This window comes from Vitis riparia, chromosome 7, assembly GCF_004353265.1.
Source record: "Vitis riparia cultivar Riparia Gloire de Montpellier isolate 1030 chromosome 7, EGFV_Vit.rip_1.0, whole genome shotgun sequence".
In the NCBI taxonomy this organism is placed as follows: Eukaryota; Viridiplantae; Streptophyta; class Magnoliopsida; order Vitales; family Vitaceae; genus Vitis; species Vitis riparia.
Window position 1 is genome coordinate 608,856 of NC_048437.1, and position 18,390 is coordinate 627,245.

The 18,390-nt window shown below is 34.6% G+C and overlaps 1 protein-coding gene across 2 annotated transcripts in view; it reads left to right on the top strand.

Annotated features, from left to right (window-relative positions):
• The first annotated feature begins 1,091 nt into the window (after window positions 1–1,091).
• The window catches only part of LOC117917239 (tetratricopeptide repeat protein 27 homolog), a 63,747-nt gene continuing 46,448 nt past the window's right edge, over window positions 1,092–18,390 (top strand). The window contains exons 1-5 of one of the 2 annotated variants that reach the window (XM_034833443.1): window positions 1,092–1,563; window positions 2,306–2,429; window positions 4,836–5,167; window positions 9,862–9,943; window positions 10,023–10,347. In XM_034833443.1, the coding sequence (XP_034689334.1) occupies window positions 1,151–1,563; window positions 2,306–2,429; window positions 4,836–5,167; window positions 9,862–9,943; window positions 10,023–10,347 (1,276 nt within the window). In that variant the 5' untranslated portion in view covers window positions 1,092–1,150. The remainder of the gene's footprint in view (window positions 1,564–2,305; window positions 2,430–4,835; window positions 5,168–9,861; window positions 9,944–10,022; window positions 10,348–18,390) is intronic. The other variant, XM_034833444.1, reaches the window with a different exon arrangement.

Sequence of the window (18,390 nt, forward strand, 5' to 3'; positions counted from 1 at the left end):
TCAATGACGATATAAAGTGCATAGTTTGTGGTATGAGTGCATCTGACAAACATATTAAACTACAACAAACTAGTGTTAAGAATAATTTTCATGTCAAGTATGAAAAATGTGACAATGTAACATTTATTGCATCACACAAATTTATTTTTCTACTTTTTCTAGTTATTGCCTTTTAAAAGTTAAATGCTCAAAGAACACGGCCCTTGAGGAAACACATTAGTATTTTTTATTATAGGTTTTTAAAAAGTAATTTTGGAAAACACAATGAAATTTTGGATTTTGGGAGTTTTTTTTAACCAAATTAAAATTTTAGTTTTTTTAAGGAATATGAATAGCATTTTTAAACTTATTATAAAAATGCATAAATATATTTGGCATTAAAAAGTGTTGTTAGTAATTGTATTTTCATATTTTCTTTTTAAATTAGAGAGAGAGATAGAGTGTGGCATGACATTTCCATATCATCACCTTTATTATTAGGAAAGAATGTTAAGAATGCTAATTAGAACATTGTATTTTATTGGAGATTAGTTTTTTCACATAAAAACTAGTCTAATCCAATTAACCAATTAATTCTAAAAGCTAGTATAATCCTAAGTTTATTATTTTTTAATCTTATTTTCAAATATATACTACAAATATAAAAGATAACACACGATATAAAAAGGATAATAAAGTTGTACTTATGAGATTGCATCCATTTGAGTTAAGTTAGAACTCATCCAATATTTACATACATTTGATTAACTAATTTTGGTAGCTTAAATTGTGTGTGTGTGTGTGTTTTCCATTTTGAACATGATTTTGGATATTGAAAGCATAAAAAAGAAATCCTAATTAATGTAATTTAAAGTGTAGCGCATAATCTTAAAAGTAAAGTGATATGGTTTTCACACACACACACACAAAAAAAAGGTAATTGTAAATTTTTATAAATACTAAAAAAAGAAAAATCTTTTAAATTACTAAACAAAAATCGTGTTCATAACATTTTTTAGAGTGAGGATTAAGGAGGGGGGGAAACAAAAAACCTTTTAAAACAAATTTTAAAAAGCGGTTTGTGGACATTCCAAAACTTTCGGTGTAAACTCCCAAAACCCTTCAAAAACCCTTCGCGAAAACCCCTACACAAGCATTTCCGCCACACCCCATGGCGGAGTACCAACAACACCTGCACCTCCTCCGCCACTACGAGCTACGCCTGCTCCGCTGTACAACAGCGACGCACCAACAACAGCCACCGCCGCCGCAATCTCACGCCGCCACTCCTCTCCTCACTACCATCATCGACACTCTTGATTTAATCGAGGCTGGCCGTTATGCCGAAGTCCTCTCCTCCGACGCCACAAGGAACGTCTTCAGGCTCAAAGACGAATTCTTCTCTCAGTTTTCTGATGATTCCGTCGACTGCGCCAACCGGTTCTACTCCGAGCTGATGAACCGGGTGGACTCGTTCTTGGTGGACGAGTCGGTAAATGAGGTGGAGAGGGGTTTTAGAACTGTTCTGGTGATGTGTGTTGCGGTTTCGGCGTTTCTTGGCTTCACTCAGTGTAATCTGACTGGGTCAGTACTCCTCAACTCTCTCTCTCTCTCTCTCTCTCACTTGGTTTTGAAAACATGATTTGGGATTTTTGAGAAATGTGTTTGATTGTCTGTTGCATTTTTTAATTTTTGTTTGATTTTAATTTGAAATGTCGTTGTCAATTTTTGGGGGAAAAAATGAACAAAACGCAACAATCGAATTGTTTGGTACGGAGAATGAAATTGGGGTTTTGAATTTTTTTGTAAATGAACCATTTTCAGGACATATTTTGAAAACAAGTTCGAGAATGTGATACGAATTTTCTCTTTGTTTTCGCTTTCATTTATTTTGTTTTGGAAATCAGAAACTAGTTTTCATTTTGACTTCCAAAGAGAATGTTATTGACTCAAAGCATTTTTTAAAATTGTTTTCAAGTGATTTTTTAGAGTATTCAATCAAACAATTAAAAATATAATTCTTATTACCTTCATGGAGAGTAATTGGAGAAATCTGTTTTTATAATTGAGTTCTGTTTGGGAAAACAACTGACAAATTTTCTCAAAAATGTTTTTTTAGAACTGTTTTCGAAAACGTTACTGGACAGATCCTAATCTTTTTGGGAAAAAGTAGTGTTTTTGTTTCTGTCTGTTTCCTGGAAAAAAGAAGGAAAATGTTGCGGAGTCTAACAAAAAAGAAATGCAATGATCAAACATATTTTAAAACAAAATTTTGAAAACAAGAATGTATAAGTTTATATTTATTTGTTTGTTTTAATTTTGTTAGACCATTGGATGGATTGCCTTTGAGTCCTTTACATGCCAATGCATTCAAAGAGTGGGAGAATTGGGCTAGAATCCAGCTTATGTCTTCTGGTTCTGACTTGTTTGGGAAAACCTATAACCTCCAGGTAGTACTCATTTCTGCACTTTTAATGTATTCACCTTTTCACTTTTTGTTTGTCTGTCTTTTAAATTCACTTGTTGTTTGGTTCATGAAGCATTATAATTTTCATTGGTGATTTTAACTGAATTCTCAAATCTAGGCACAACGTGAACCATCAATTTATGAATTGCTCAACCAAATTCACCCTATTTTTTTTTTGGAAACACAGTGATGAATTTTTTAACAAATAAACCAATAATGTAAAAAAAGTTTCCCTTTATTTATTTATTTATTTTTTTGGGTTTTTAGACGGACTTCTTCTGTTTTTTTGATTTGGGTGCTAGTTTATATTTCAATGTAGCCAACTTGGTGGTATTATTTTTGAGTTAAGGATTCATTGATGGCTTTTAATTTGTTTGTAAAGATTTAGCAGGTTAGAGGTTTTATTAAATGCTGGAGGAGCTAGTTAGAGTAGTATTGATTATATATTTGTAAAATTAGGTGAAGTAAAGTTGATCAAAGTAATTTCTGAACATAGGTTGTGGTGGATTGTAGGTAACCAAATGAAAAGAAAGTCAGGAAAACTTTGTGTACAACTTTGGACGATCAATATGAGGTTGTACAAATAAGGGATGCCAAGTAAAAGTCATTTGTGAGTGTTCATATCATGAAATATGCTATAGATTATTGATGTAGGATAAATGTCATTTGTAGGACATATTCCTAAACATTCCCTCCCAATTCTATCCACTATCTCAGATGAGAGCTGTTGGGATTTGTATTCCAGTGCTTTTTTTTTTTGTCCAAATTCTTTGTTCTATGCTTCTTGGAGAAATGATTCTATTCTTTGTTTCTCTCAAGCTAATTCCACATAATCTACTAAGACTGTCCCAAAAGTTGAGTCTTCAAATGGTTGGTAGTTAATAAGAAGGTAAATACTGATGAAATGCTCTAGCTCAGTAGGCCTATAATGCCATTAGCCCCAAGGGTGGCTTCTCATGCCTGGAGAGTAAGGATTCTGTGGACGCTTTTTGTTCTCTCTTGCCCCTTCACTTTGGTGTTCTATGGAGACTATCCCCTGTAGCAGGGGTTGTGGATAGCTCCTTGAGGTATTTTAAGCTTGCTAGTGATTTCTTAGGGATAGAGAGAAATCCTAGAGGGAGCTTGATGGTGGGGAAACTATCCTAGCCACCTTGTCGGTTATTTGGCTAAAGAATAATACAATGACTGTTGAGGATAGGAGGAGACCAGTGGGTGATTTGTGGGAGACTATGGCCTTGTTTGGTAATTGTTTTTGAAAATAGTTTTGAAAAAATAGTTTTAAAGAACAGTTTTTGAAAACTATTTTCTGATGTTTTGTAAAACAAAAATCTGTTTGAGAACTTAAAATTGTTTTAACCTGTTTTTAATATTTTTAAATATGTTTTAAAAATATTTTTTATGTCCATAACTTATTTTTAATCATTATATATGGTTGTATAATTATTGTTTAAAACAACTCTAAAAAAACAACTGAAAACAAGTAAAAAAAGTTATCTGAAAACACCTTGTTTTCTGTTTTTTGAGAATAGAAAACAGAAAAAAAAACAAAAAACAATTTCTGATTGCCAAATGTATTTTTCAGTTTTTTCAGTTTTTTTTTTCTTTCTAAAAAACAGAAAACTATTCTTGAAAATAGTTGCCATATAGAGCCTATCGGTTTTCTCATGTTTGATGGGATGTATTTGTCCAAGGAATTCTCTGGGTTGCTCCTCAGTTCTATTTTGCAGTATTGGAGACTGACTTTGTTCTATACATAGAGGGGGGAAAGCTGTCAGATCTGGGTTGCACCGTTGAGCCTTTTTTTGGTCCTTATCTTCTTTTTCTGTTTGTACTCCTGTACGTTTCCCTAGCTTGAAGGACACCTCATATTTCCTCATATGTGACTTATTTTATACACGATACTATCTAATTTCTGATCTGAAAAGGGAAAAATGAATATTGGATTGTCATATTGGACCAACTTAAAACTAAACATGTTCTGAACACATGACTTCTGGTTATTTCTGGTCAAGTGGATGCAAAGTTAGAAATTTGATCAACCTTGACATATATGCGAGCATATTATCTGTTAGGATGACCATTTGAAGTGCTTTCATTGCAAGTTACAACCAGACACTTCACTATATACTGGGATAAGTTACTTTGAATATCTCAAACCACCCCTGCTTCCTTGCAGATGTAATGCACATGTTTCCATATGCATACATAATCACATAATGTTGTGCATATATTTTGCATGAATGCTCTTTGATGGTATAATTTATGTTGTACTAATTTTGTAGGGTCAAGTGTCAGGTCATGTACTTGTGCATGTCATTCTTCTTGTTGGTTGTCATAAGTTATTTGCTTTACCTCTTCATTTGATGCAAAGTCTTTTTGTTGTTTGTAGTATATAGTATTTGCAAAGATGTTGCTAATGAGGACAAAAGATTTGTTATTTGAAGGAAGTTTCACTTCCATGAATGGAGTTAGAAGCATTTCGTGGTGGCTGGCTAGGGTCATACTCTTTCAACAGAGAGTGTTGGATGAGCGGTCGTCTTCTTTGTTTGATTTATTGCAAGTTTTCATGGGTGAAACTTTTCATCATTTTGGCACTTTGGAAAAAGTGTCGAATTATTGGGGTGCTGAGTTACATGAAGAAGAATTATCATCTATTGTCTCAATGCTTCATTTAGAAGCTGGAATACTGGAATATACTTATGGGCGAGTTGATTCTTCCAGGTTAGTTATTGTGAGTTAGTTTCATTTCATGGGCACCCTTGTAGCCAAATTGATATCCTTTTGAAATACTAGGTTTAGGACATTTTCATTGAATTTCTCTCTTTAAGCACTCATTTTGTTCTTGATGTTTAATCAAATGTATGTTTATTTTAATAATCATATGGATGTGCAAGACAATTTTGAATAAGTATTTTTCTTTTTGTGAAAAAATTGTTGTTCAGTACATTTTTTAACCCATGATTTGAATTTATTATTAATAAAATAAAAAACAAATTTATATGTCAAATTCTAGATGCTTACTCATCTGTATGGTGAGAACAAGATAAGGGAAATTTGTTCAAAATGGTTTAGCCACGTGAGGTCAAGTGGGCATGGGCAAAATGGTGGAAAATGTAAGATCCCTTAGATTGTCTAGCAAATCTAAGCTAGAAGAAATGATGCTCATAGAGGAAGTGAGTTGGAGTTAAAGATTGTGGCTCAAGGAAGGGGATTGCACCTTCAAATTCTTCCATCATTTGGTATTGATCAAGAGAAAAATTGGTCAAATATATCCACTTGGTAGATGGTATAAAAGTTAAAGATTATGAATTAATTTCATATAAGATTTTGAGAATTTGCTTTCATATGAGAGAAAATTTGGAGAGGCTTATGATTGAACACTTGGATGGGCCTCTATTTTTAGGACCAAGGTAGGTGGTTGAAAAGGCCTTTTTAGAAGGTGGAAATAAGAGAGGCCTTTTAAAGATCAAGATAGGTGGTTTTGCTAATGGATGTTTTGAAGGTTTTAAGGAGTGCTACTAAAAAGCCAGACTAATTGTAATCCCAAGTCCAGTTTTGTTGCTCTAGTCCTTAATAAAGATTAATTTATAATGGTTATGGCGTTAGACCTATTAGCTTGACAATTAGTTTGTATAAGATCATAGAAAAGGTTCTTTTTAAACTAATATGTAAGTTTCTTTATGAGACTTTGCCCTCATCTCGAGGGAAGGCAAATTCTTGATATGATCTTAATTTCTAATGGGAGCTTACATGAGAAATACTCCCAGAGGAAGTTGTTACCTTTAAGGTGGGTTTCAAAAAACATATCATCATGTTGAAAAGCATATATGAAGGCTTTGATTTTAAGTGGTATGTGTGACTTTGGGGTGTCTTAGGTTGGCTTGTTATGTTGTTTTGCTTGATAGAGGGCTAGGGATAGATTGGGGTTTCTAGAGGTCTTAGGTAAGGGGACTTCTTTGTTTTCCATTTTGCTCTTTGAAACACTTATTGTTAAACTTCTCTATTGCATTTCCCTAGCCCTTACTTAAGCTAATGATTACCTTTTCTCTCTCTCTCTCTCTCTCTCACACACACACACACACACGCACACACACACACATGCACACACACACACACACTCACCTGTACAAAACTTCTATTCTTGTTGGAACTAAATCCCACATATATAGCATGTGCACACTTCATCTGTGTTTTGCACACATAGAGACTACAAATTTTTTGGCTTCTTGTATGAATGCCCTTTAAGTGCCCTAGGCCAGTCATATTTTGGGCTGTAGAGACAGATTTAGAATATAATTTTTTGACAAGAGATGAAACATTTTATCAATCAAAGGAAAATGGATGCCTAAAAAGGATGAGATATCTTCTAAAAGCTCATCTATGTGCTTTTTCTGGGCATGTGCACACTTCATCTATGTGTTTTGCACACATAGAGCCTACAAATTTGTTGGCTTCTTGTATGGATGCCCTTTAAGTGCCTTAGGCCAGTCATATTTGGGCTGCAGAGACAGATTTGCAATAGAATTTTTGTGACAAGAGATGAAACATTTTATTAATGGAAGGAAAATGGATGCATAAAAAGGATGAGAGGTTTTAGATTTTTTTCCTTTAAATTTATTTATCCTTGTAGAAAAAGTAACAAAAAAAAAAGAAAAAAAAAAGAAGGCAACACCAAACAATGGAAACCCCTAGGAAAACTTCTTTCCTTTGTGCGTGTGTGGTGGTTGTGGTGGGAGGAGGGGGGTGGGGGTGCACTATCTTTCTTAGCCAACCTATTTGCTTTTTGATTGTCATCAAAGCCTCCATTAAGGACATGGGATTTGCCATATCTCTGCCTTACTTATTAGGTTATTGTATTGCTAAGGATGTGTACTCCTTAAGAAGACCTAAGAGAGAATTAGCCCTAGACCATCTTTCTTTCTCTTTTTCCCTCTCTTTTTTGTTGATTGGAAACAATCATTCCATTGCATTGAAATAGTAATTATGGAGGCGGATGAAAAACCCTTCTGACAATTACACAACCGTATACAAAATTTGATTAAAAGAAGTAAATTTATGCCAATCCAAAAAAGCAACTCTAATTTCACAACTTAAGATGGTTGCAACAATGCTTAAGACAACTCATGGAGGAAAGAATCTCTTACAAAAGAATCCAAATGCTTGGTAGCTTGGGTCCACATTTTACTTAGGCATCTGTAATATGATTGGTTAAGTAAGGAGCCCAACACAAGGAAAAACCTAACTCTAAAGAATTATCATGACCTCTCCCCTTCTTAGTCATCCAAGATATGGCAACAATAGAATCTCCTTCCACTAAGAGATTAAAAATACCCAAATATTTAGCTTGCAACTGACCCTTCAAAAGAGTTAGAATCTCTATTTGAATGGAGAAACCAACCACTACTATAAGTGTAGAGCAGACTCTTATCACTATACCAAAATGGTCCTTGACCCCCGTTATTAACCTCTATGACCCCCTAATTGTGCTAGGATTTATTTCTTACCGAACCTCAAGCATTTGGTTTCGAAAAAGGAACATATTATGTCATCTCTATAATAATCTCTTCAACCCTCATTTGGCTTGGATTTCTAGAGTACATATCAAGATAAAGCTTGAGAGGCTCTTTGGGAGGAGAATTTGATTGAGGCTAAGTGCTCCCTTTATACTTTCCTATAGATTAAATTGTTGCACATTCTTTCATGATTAAGCTCATAGGAACTCCATTGGGCTTTTTAGTGATGGGCATGGATGAAAATCTGGTCGATTTTCGATAAAATATGAGGATTTTCGAAGGCACAATACGGTAAATCGAGAAGAAAGATGGTTTGATGGAAAGTTATCGATTTTTTTCTTGATTGTATACAGATTTTTCGATTTTATTGCTATCTTTTGGTGAAATTTCATTGGAATATTGGCCTTTTTTGGTGATGAAGATTGCAACTTGGTAATGGTCTCGAGGCTGAAGCTACCAAGACCAAGCTTTGCTCTTCCATGGATCCTTTTTGTTAGAGCTCCAACCATGATTCGTTCAGGTTCTTGGGGTTTCTAGAGAAACAACAAAACTCATATCCTAGGGTTTCTAAAGAGAGAGAGAGTAGAAATGTGCTTCTATGGAGTTTGCAGTAGAGGGAGAGAACAAGGAGAAAGAGGGAATATGAGGTGGGTATTGTTGGTTTAACCAAGGTGCATGAGGGTGTGTAGTGCACTAGGCTTTGGAAATATCTTGAGGCCCATATGTTGACGTGTGTATAGTTGACGTGCAATCCAAGAGACACAAGATGACTATCTACTCATATGTTGACGTGTGTATAGTTGGAATAAAAAATTAAAGAGGGAACGTTAGACTTGAACTAGGTCTTTCTATGTAAAATGGGTGACACTGAGTCATCATAGCTTTGATAATACATATGTATAATCCTTAACTTATTTATGTCTTCTAAACTTTTTGGATATAAGATAAATATAAATTTGTAAATAATATTATTATCATTAATAGATTTTTGTTTTTGATAAAAAAAATTAAAATAAAATTATAAACATTTTTGAACAAAATATGATACATATATCATCATTTCTTTTATATACTTGGTACAACTAAGTCATCATTTTGGTATGAGTGTGTTTTCAAGTTTTGCATAATACTGTCAAACATCACAAATTTTATCATATATTGTTTTCTTCAAAAAAACATATTTAATATGTGTATGATTACTTGTTTTTATCATTTAGAGTTTTTCTCAACATTTTTATGAGTTTTGTTCAATTTTAGTATCATCGATATTTTTTTTTTCGGTTTTTTGTCTAATATTTCCTATATCTTTGTAAAATTCAACTATTGATATTTTCGCATTTTTTGATACTTTGATCCTTGGTGATGGGTACCTTAAGGGAGGTGAAAAGCAAAGTCTATTCCTCATGATCTCAAAGAAGCCTGGATCCCTCCTAATTTTTCGTCCTAATCACAGAAATGGTAGCATAGAAAAGTACATGGTCAAACCCTTCTTTATAATCTCTTTTTGAATAGAGCACCCATCCCCTTGCCACTTGAGTCAGGCCTCAAGGGCATATTGCCAACACTTGTAGAGCAGCTATATTCCATAGTCCAGTCTTTCCTTCCCTTTTTTTGTTGTCAGTTACATGCAAAACTGAAATTTTTGGAAGGTTATGAAGTTGTATTCCCCTTACGTTAAACTATTGGGACATTATTTTCAGTTTAGTGAATAATTTGGTGGCCTCAATGTCATGTGTTTATATGTTGACAACACTGCTTTTTGAACTCTAGCCTTATGCTGTTGCTAAATATACTCAACTGTCTTTCTTTGAGTGTCGAAAAGAGGGTTTCTCCCTTTGGTTTTTTTGGTTTTGGTGACTACTTTATTATCTATTGTTTTCTGAAGCCTCTTTATGGTATCAGGCTGAATTTTGAATCAGCTGAAGTGGCATCTGGGCTTCAGCTTTCTGTCACTGGAGTACTTGGCTTCCGGACTGTACATCAAGTACATACTTCAAAATTTTGTGTTTGGAAATTTGTTGCAAACTTTCCTTCATTACTTTACAGATCATTACTGGATACAGGTGGAACCAAAGGCACAACTGGTACTTGTTGCAAACACAAGCATGTTAAACAGTGGGGATACATGCCCCTCAACAAGCCCTGAACTCCCAACTAATGCTTCTATAATTGGTGAAAATAATTCACTTGTACATCAAAATGGAAAAGGTGAAGCTTCCGATGTATTGATGACGCCAAGATTATTACAAAATGACAACCCTGGAATTGGAGCACAAGGCATTCAAAATGATGGCACTGCTGCTGTTCCTCTAAATGCGATTCAACAGGGAGTGATTCTAGCACAGTGCCTTCTAATAGAGAAGAGCACTCGGCATGATGAAATGCAAAGTAAGCTGGCTGACCTTTTGAATGGACATTCACTTAATTGACTTTGATATTGGTTTCATTCTATTTACTGCAAATTAGTAGTGATAGTATTCTTATAAATTCAAAATGTATCCTAAATTTTATTTTAATTATTCACATCTTTAACCCTTCTAGAAGGTCTGAGAGGCAAAGTAGCTTGGTTTCTCTGATGTCTTGTTGAAGGAGGATTCAAATACTGTTCTTTCCTGTATGACTGACTAGAGAGGATGAAGGCCACAGAGAGGCAAAGTTACTTGGTTGCTCTGATATCTTGTTGGAGGAGGACTAAGCTAATATTCTTTCCTGGATGACTAATGATTGGAGAGGACCAAGGCCTGAGAGAGGCAAAGTTGCTTGGTTTCTCTGATATCTTGTTGGAGGAATATTCATCACTGCTCTTTCCTGGATGACTAATGATTTGACAGGACCTTGGAGATATGACTATTGACTAATGAGGATAGTGGAACTGTCTAGAGATGTGGGCTGATCTTTCACATGGAGGCCTAGATCAACAAATCAGGAAGCTGAGATGTTGGCTAATTTGAGCCTCTTTTGCATTAGGCTATGTGGGAGACCATCTCCCTCAATATCATTTTTGTATGACATTGGCATGGAGGGCAAGTTGTTGGATTCTTTGTTCTTTATGCTAATTCTCTTTCAACTTGGAAGGACGCCTCATCCCTTTTGTGCTTTCTCCTCTATTTATTATATTACCTTGTTTTTTATCAAAGAAAAAAGAAAGAAAAGAACTGAATTGTTTTTGGTGGAGAGCAGTGATGTAGGTGAGTTAAGACTATGAGATCCAAGGCTACATGGTCTTTAGAAATCTGTTCCTAAATTGGGTGCATCATTTCGAAAAAGATAGGTTCTCAAGTGGGGTGTCAGGGATGAGTGGGGTACTGTTAGGATATATGGGCAGGTAATAATCCTTTATGCAGCCTTTCCTAGTAGTTTTCATGACAACTTGCAGGATTGGAATATGAATTTTGTAAAACTCAACTGGCAATGCTTCTTATAGTTCTAGAGTTCTTTTTATCCTTGTTTCTATTCGTATTCATTTTTGGATAATGTGATAGGAGAAGATGATTGTAGCTTGTTGTGGATGATGCTCTTTGGTAATGATGATTGTTTTTCCCAATTGAACTCAAGTTGGAAGGTTACATGGGTTCACAGAATGAGTGTAACTAAGTTGAGGATGTTAAAATGGATGCGTGACAATGGAAGAAGCTACAGAAAAAAGGAATGCTTTTATCATAAGTTAGAGGTTCCACTACTTAAGGATGGGACAAGGAAAGTGGGCATGCTCAGTCATGTGCTATGGAGGGAAATGAATTGCTAATAAGGAGAGCTTGAATCAAGTCAAAGGGTTCCGAAAAGCATGATGTAGTAGAAACAAGAGAATGAAGAAGTTGATGATGGAATGATTTCCCTTTAATTGATGGATAACATGGCCTTGAGGGAAAGAATGTACTTATATGGCTGACCCCAAAGTTGGGGTTGAAGTCTTTATTGAGTCGAGTGATATGGGCCTTAAGTGTTTAGAGTATTTGTATAGCTTGACCTCAAAGTTGGGTTGAAGGCTTTATTGAATTGAGTAGTATAAGCCTTAGAGTTGAAAGGAAAAGAAGGTACTTGTATAGCTGACCCCAGAGGTTGGTTGAAGGCTTTATTGAGTGGAGTAGTATAGTTCCTTTCAAGGTCTCTTCTCTATTGTGGGGTAGTTCTGAATAACATCCTTAGAGTGGATAATTTGATTTTAAGGATTTGGGTAATTCAAAAATGATGTTTTGTGTGCAATTTGGTAAGTGATTTAAGATGCAACAACTCTTTTTTTGAGCGCTTCTATTTATGCTCCACTCCCTTCAGATAAGGCGCACCCATCATGAGAAACATATCTAGAGTTGTAGTCTGAGTGTAACAGGGTATTATTGGTTAGCATAGAATGTAGGGTTTAGCTGGAAAAAAGGTGTTTGAAATGTAAAAATCTTTATCAGTCAAATCATATATGATTTGGTGGTTCCTAATAAGTTTCATAAGATGAACTAATAAGATAATTTCCCAATCTAGAAGATTCTTTAAGATCCTTCATGAATTTGAATTGCTAGTTGTTAATTTATTTATACTCACAGTTTGTGGTGTGTTCAAGCTTCTTATGCTTATGTTAGCAGGAGCCACATAAAATCTGTCCAGATCATAGAATTTGGTTTAGTCAATGTTTTATGCATATTTGGTAGGGAGTAGATCATGGAGCAATTCTAGAGATTGAATAGTGGTATATAGGACTTCCCCCCCCTCTAATAGCTGTACAAATTGTGTATTTGTACCCTGTAAAACTTTTCTAGTCTGATTAAGTGAGGAATCATTTTCCTCTCTTTTCTTCTCTTCTACTCACATGGTATCAAAGCCTGGAAATATATTCTAATCCTTTCCTCACAATTTTTTCTGGTCTTCACCTTCTTGTGCTGCCTATTTGTTTTACCAATGACAGGAATTTTTGAATAAACTCCTATTGAAACAACTTAACAGCCTAGATCCATCACCCATTATGATAATCGGTCTCCAAATTATTTCTGAAAAGCTGACTGGTAAGAATTTCTTAGGTGGTCATAAGCTGTGGAACTTTACCTTAAGAGTAGAAGAAAGATGGGTATTTGTGCGGTACCATTAAGGAATAAAAAATCTCAAATCCTTCTTTTGAATTATGGGAAGCTGAAAATTCGTAAGTCATCCCATGGTTGATCAACTTGATGGAACTTGAGATCAATGAACCTTTTCTATTAACTTGCCAAAGAAGTCTGGGATGTGGTATCACAGACATATTCCAAGAAAGTAAATGCTACTTGGATATTTGAGTTGATGGTAACAATTCACAAGACAAAGTGGGGAGATCTCATTGTGACTGTTTGCTACAACATTATAGCAATTTTATGGCATGAATTTGATCTACATTAGCATTTAAAGACAAAATCACTAGAGGATGTGGCGATATTGGAACAAGACTGAGTCTTTGAATTTTAGTTGGGCTCAATCCCAAGTTTGATGTGTGGTTAGAGGACAAATGCTTGGTAAGAAACCTTTTCCATCTTAGATTAAACTTTCTCGTATGTGAGCGGTGAAAAATAACATAGGGTTATGATGATGAAACCCATTTCATAAGAAGCTTAACATTTACAATAGTTCAAGAAGTGCTAACTCTGTTGCTACTAGTCACAACAAACTAGGGATAAAAAAACCTAGGGAGAAAGATACTAGGTGGTGCGACTACTGCAACAAATCAAGACATACAATGAACATGTTGAAAACTACATGGAAAACCTTCTTCTCTTGGTGAGAAAGGAGGCAAACAACCTTAGAAGAAGGTGAATCAAACTGTGACAACAGAGAATTTTGAACCTAAAGATGGCATGCCTGGTGGGACAACTCAACATTTAGATAATGTTCCTCATACAAAATTTTGAGACAGATTAGGAACTTAAAACTCTAGTAATTTTGCTGAATCCATACATCTTTGAGTTCCTTTTATGATGTCTCATCTAATCCTTGGGTCATTGATTCAGGGGCAACTGGTCACATGACTAGTGATTCACATGCCTTTCGATGATCATACTAGAGTATGTTGGGTATTCCTTTTGAAAGAAAAATCTGATGCAGAAAAACCTTTAAGCATTTCCATACCATGGTCCAAAACCAATTCCAAACAAACATACAAGGATCAAAAATTTATAATGGTAAAGAATAATTCAATACCTTTCCTAGTTCCTACCTATTAGAACATGGAATAGTCCACCAATGCTCACGTGTTGATAACCCCTAACAAAATGGTATTGTTGTTAAAAATAAGCACTTGCTGGAAGTATCACGTTCTCTTTTGTTTACCACTTGGGTTATAAAATATCTTTGGGGAGAAGTGATTCTTACCACTTCATACTTGATTAACCAAATGCCTACCCGAATATTCAACTTCCAAACATCTCTTGACCAATTGTCAACCATCTACCCACATATTTAGATTATTCAGGTTTTTGGATGCACTGTTTTTATCCATATTTATAAATATCACTAAAGCAAACTTGATCCTTGAGCACTCAAGTGTGTAATTATTGGCTACTCTCCGACTCAAAAGGGCTACAAATGTTATGATCCTTTATCAAGAAAAAAATTTTCCACTATATATGTTATCTTCTTTGAGAATCAGCCTTATTTCCCAAAAACTCCTCTTTGTTGGGAGAGCTCACCCCAGGAAGAGTTGTTTTAGGAATTTTCCTTACCCCTACCAATTGTTGTCTCACAACCCAATATGGCTCCTAGCCAAAAACCATCAGACCTTAAATTGGCCAAAATCATCCATGACTCACCTAGGATACTATGGGCCCCTAGCCTAAAACCTCCAATGCCACAACAAGTTGTTAATCGATCTAGTTCAAGGAGGGATATCACTATCACTGCTCCACAATCAAAACTTCATGTTTATTCAAGACAGCAAAATCTTCAAGCAACAGAAGTTCAACCTCTTGAATATTGCCATGAGCTTGAACCTATAGCAAATCCAAACAAAGGTAACTCAATTTCCCCTTCCATTCCTCCGTCAAACCTTGATATTCCTATTTCCATTAGGAAATGAATTATATCTTGCACTATGCATCCTATATCTAAATATGTGTCTTATCATAGATTGTCTCCAACCTTAAAAGGGTTTTACAACTCACTTGTTTGGTTTAGAAATTTTTTTCCCAATAATATCCAAGATGCTCTACTTGTTCCAAAATGGGGACAAGCAGTTATGGAGGAGATGAGAGCTCTTGAAAAAAATGGTACTTGGAGCTTATTGAGCTTACCTAAAGAGAAGAATCTAGCGGGATGCAAGTAGGTGCTTACTATTAAATACATAGTAGACCGTTCAATCAAAAGATATAAAGCCAAATTGGTTGCAAAAGGTTTCACTTAAAACATATGATATTGACTACCAAGAGACATTCGCTCTAGTAGCGAAAAATGAACACCATTCGGGTATTACTATCTCTTGCAACTAATTTCAATTAGCCTTTATGTCAACTAGATGTAAAGAATGTCTTTCTCAATGGAGAACTTGAAGAAGAAGTTTGCATGAATCTACCCCTGGCTTAGAGGATGTGTATGACTCTGATAAGATGTGAAAGTTGAGAAAATCCCTTTATAGTCTAAAGCAATGTTCATGTGCTTGGTTCGACAAGTTCATAAAGTCAATTCATGACCATGGTTACACTCGAGGTCAATCAAAACACACAATGTTCTACAAACATTCAAACAATGGAGGTATTTATATTCTCATTGTTTGTGTAGATGATGTTATTGTGACTCGTAATAGTGTTACAAAAAATGGAGAGACCAAAGTAGATCCTAGACAAAGTTTTTGAAATAAAGGATCTTGGTTAGCTACGATACTTCTTGGGCATGAAGATAGCTAGATCAAAGAATAAGATCTTTATCTCATAAAGGAACCCTAGATCTCTTGAAAGAAACAGGGATACTTGGTTGCAAACATGATGATACTCTAATTGATGTTAATTACAGGTTGAGGTTGTCACAAGGAGTTGTAATAGATACAAGAAGATATTAGAGATTAGTAGGAAAGTTTATCTACCTCGCTAAATAACTGGACTTGGCATTTGCAGTAAGTGTGGTTAGCCAAGTTATGCATTCCCCTCATGAAGAACATTTTCAAGTAGTGTACAAGATTCTTAGATATCTAAAGAAGACTCTAAGAAAGGGATTGTTATTCAAAAAGAGAGATCATATGAGTGTTGAGGCATTTACCGATGCTAATTGGGTTAGATCTGTGAGTGAGAAGAGGTCAACTTCAGGGTATTGCACCTTTGTTGGAGGTTGTTTGATCACATGGAAAAGCAAGAAGCAATCAATTGTTTCTAGACATAGTGTTGAAGCAAAGTTTAGAGCATTAACACTTGGCACTTGTGAATTCTTATGGCTAAGAAGACTCCTACAAAAATAGAGGATGTCGACTAAAACTCCTAAATTATACTCTAACAATAAGGCAATAATGAACATTGTTCATAACCCTGTATATCATGAAAAAACCAAATATGTTACAGTAAACAAACATTTCATTATAGAAAGCATAAAAAATTGAGTGATTTGTACGCTTTATATTCCTTCAAAGAAGCAATTGGCAAATATTCTTACAAAGGGACTTCAAAGAGATTCATTCAAGTGATTAACTTGCAAGCTGGGAATGATTGATAGCTTCGTGCCAACTTGAGGAGTGTAGAAAATCCTATCATTGATGAATCTTTTTCCTATTTTTAAGTTCAGATTTTATGGAATAAGAATGAAAAATTGATTAGGATTTTATACATTTATTTATACAAAATTTAGTTTCCTATTTTCTAGGTTTCAATTATTTACATTTTTACCCTTTATAACTAATCTATAAAAAAGGACTCAATCCTCTTCCAAGAAGGGATTCCAATTTCTCAAAGGTACCATTTTTTCACTTTAAATAAGGATAAAGATGATGGTACGACACAAAATTGGAAAGAAAATGTTTTATACAACTTCTAATACCCTTTCTTATTACAATAGGAACATCAAGATCAATATCAAACAAGGTTTTCAACAACAACAAAAAAATAAAAAAATAAAAAATAAATTAAAAGAGTATCAAAATTACCAACCTTTAGATTTGAAGATTGGTACGAGAGAGAGAGAGATAGATCCATTACATTGTCATATTTTCTTCTTAAAAGGATTGGATCAACATTTACTGGTTTAGTTTCCAGTTCGGTTCCCCTCATGTTCCCTGTTACACGGTATCGATTTGGGTGCAAGGCTAGTCAAAGACAAACATAGGATCCATCAAAGAAGTATTTGGTGAATTGGGTGTCACATATTAGGTTGATCTAAAGGATATGATAGTTATTTTATACTATTTTCTCCCTTAAAGATCTTTATTGGAAGCGTATAACAAATCTTCAAAGAATTTTACATCCATAGTGACAAAATTTTTCTTAGTATGAGGGTTAAAACACCTATACCCTTTTTGTGTAGGTGAATAACCTAGAAATATGCACTTAATGGCTCTAATATCTAATTTAGATTGTATCCTACTTAGAAGATGAACAAAGGTTGCACACCTAAGAACCTTACGAGGAAGGGACCTAAAGAGATTAATATTGGGAAATAGTGTTCTTAGAACCTAGATAGGAGTTTTGGAGTTTAGAGTCTTAGAGAGTATGCGATTTATTAAATAAGTAACAATTAAGACAACATAACTCTAGTGAATTTTAAGGACATTGTGGGTAAACCATAAGGCTCTAGCAATTATCAGTAAATGTCTATTTCTTCTCTCTAATAAATTTTAGGGACGTTGTGAGTAAACCATAAGGCTCTAGCAATTATCAACAAATGTAGGTTTTTTTTCTCTGCCACTCCATTTTGTTGGGGCATATCAAAACATGAGGAATAATGAACAATCCCAATTTTAAGAAGATAAGATCCTAAAATATTATTATAATTTTTTTTTTATAATCAAGGAACCTTCCATGGTCAAGCTCTTAGGACTCTCCAAGGGGACCCAAACCTTGGGGTGCTGACCGCCCCGCATCCCAAAATATTATTATAATATACTTTCAACTTTAATTTTTGTATGAAATTGATTTTAAAAATTGTGATTGCTTCAAACTTCATTTTGAGAAAGTAAATCCAAGTTATGCTAGTACAATCACCAATGAGGTTTATGAACCATCTAAACCAAAATAAGAAATAACATGAAATTATCCCATACATCACTATGAATAATGGAAAACAAGATCTAAATTTTTTGTTTTGCACGAGAAACAAAACATGACGACTCTAAGAAAACTCACAAAGTTCACATTCAAATCTAAAAGAGTCTAGAACGGAAAATTTTTCAGCATATAAAAGTTTGGTTCCTTTGTTGGGAGAAAGAGGAAGAAAGTTCGGAGAGTTACTCCTTATGCCTATATTAAACCATATAAAAGGAAAGATATAGGTGTGAATTTGAGAATA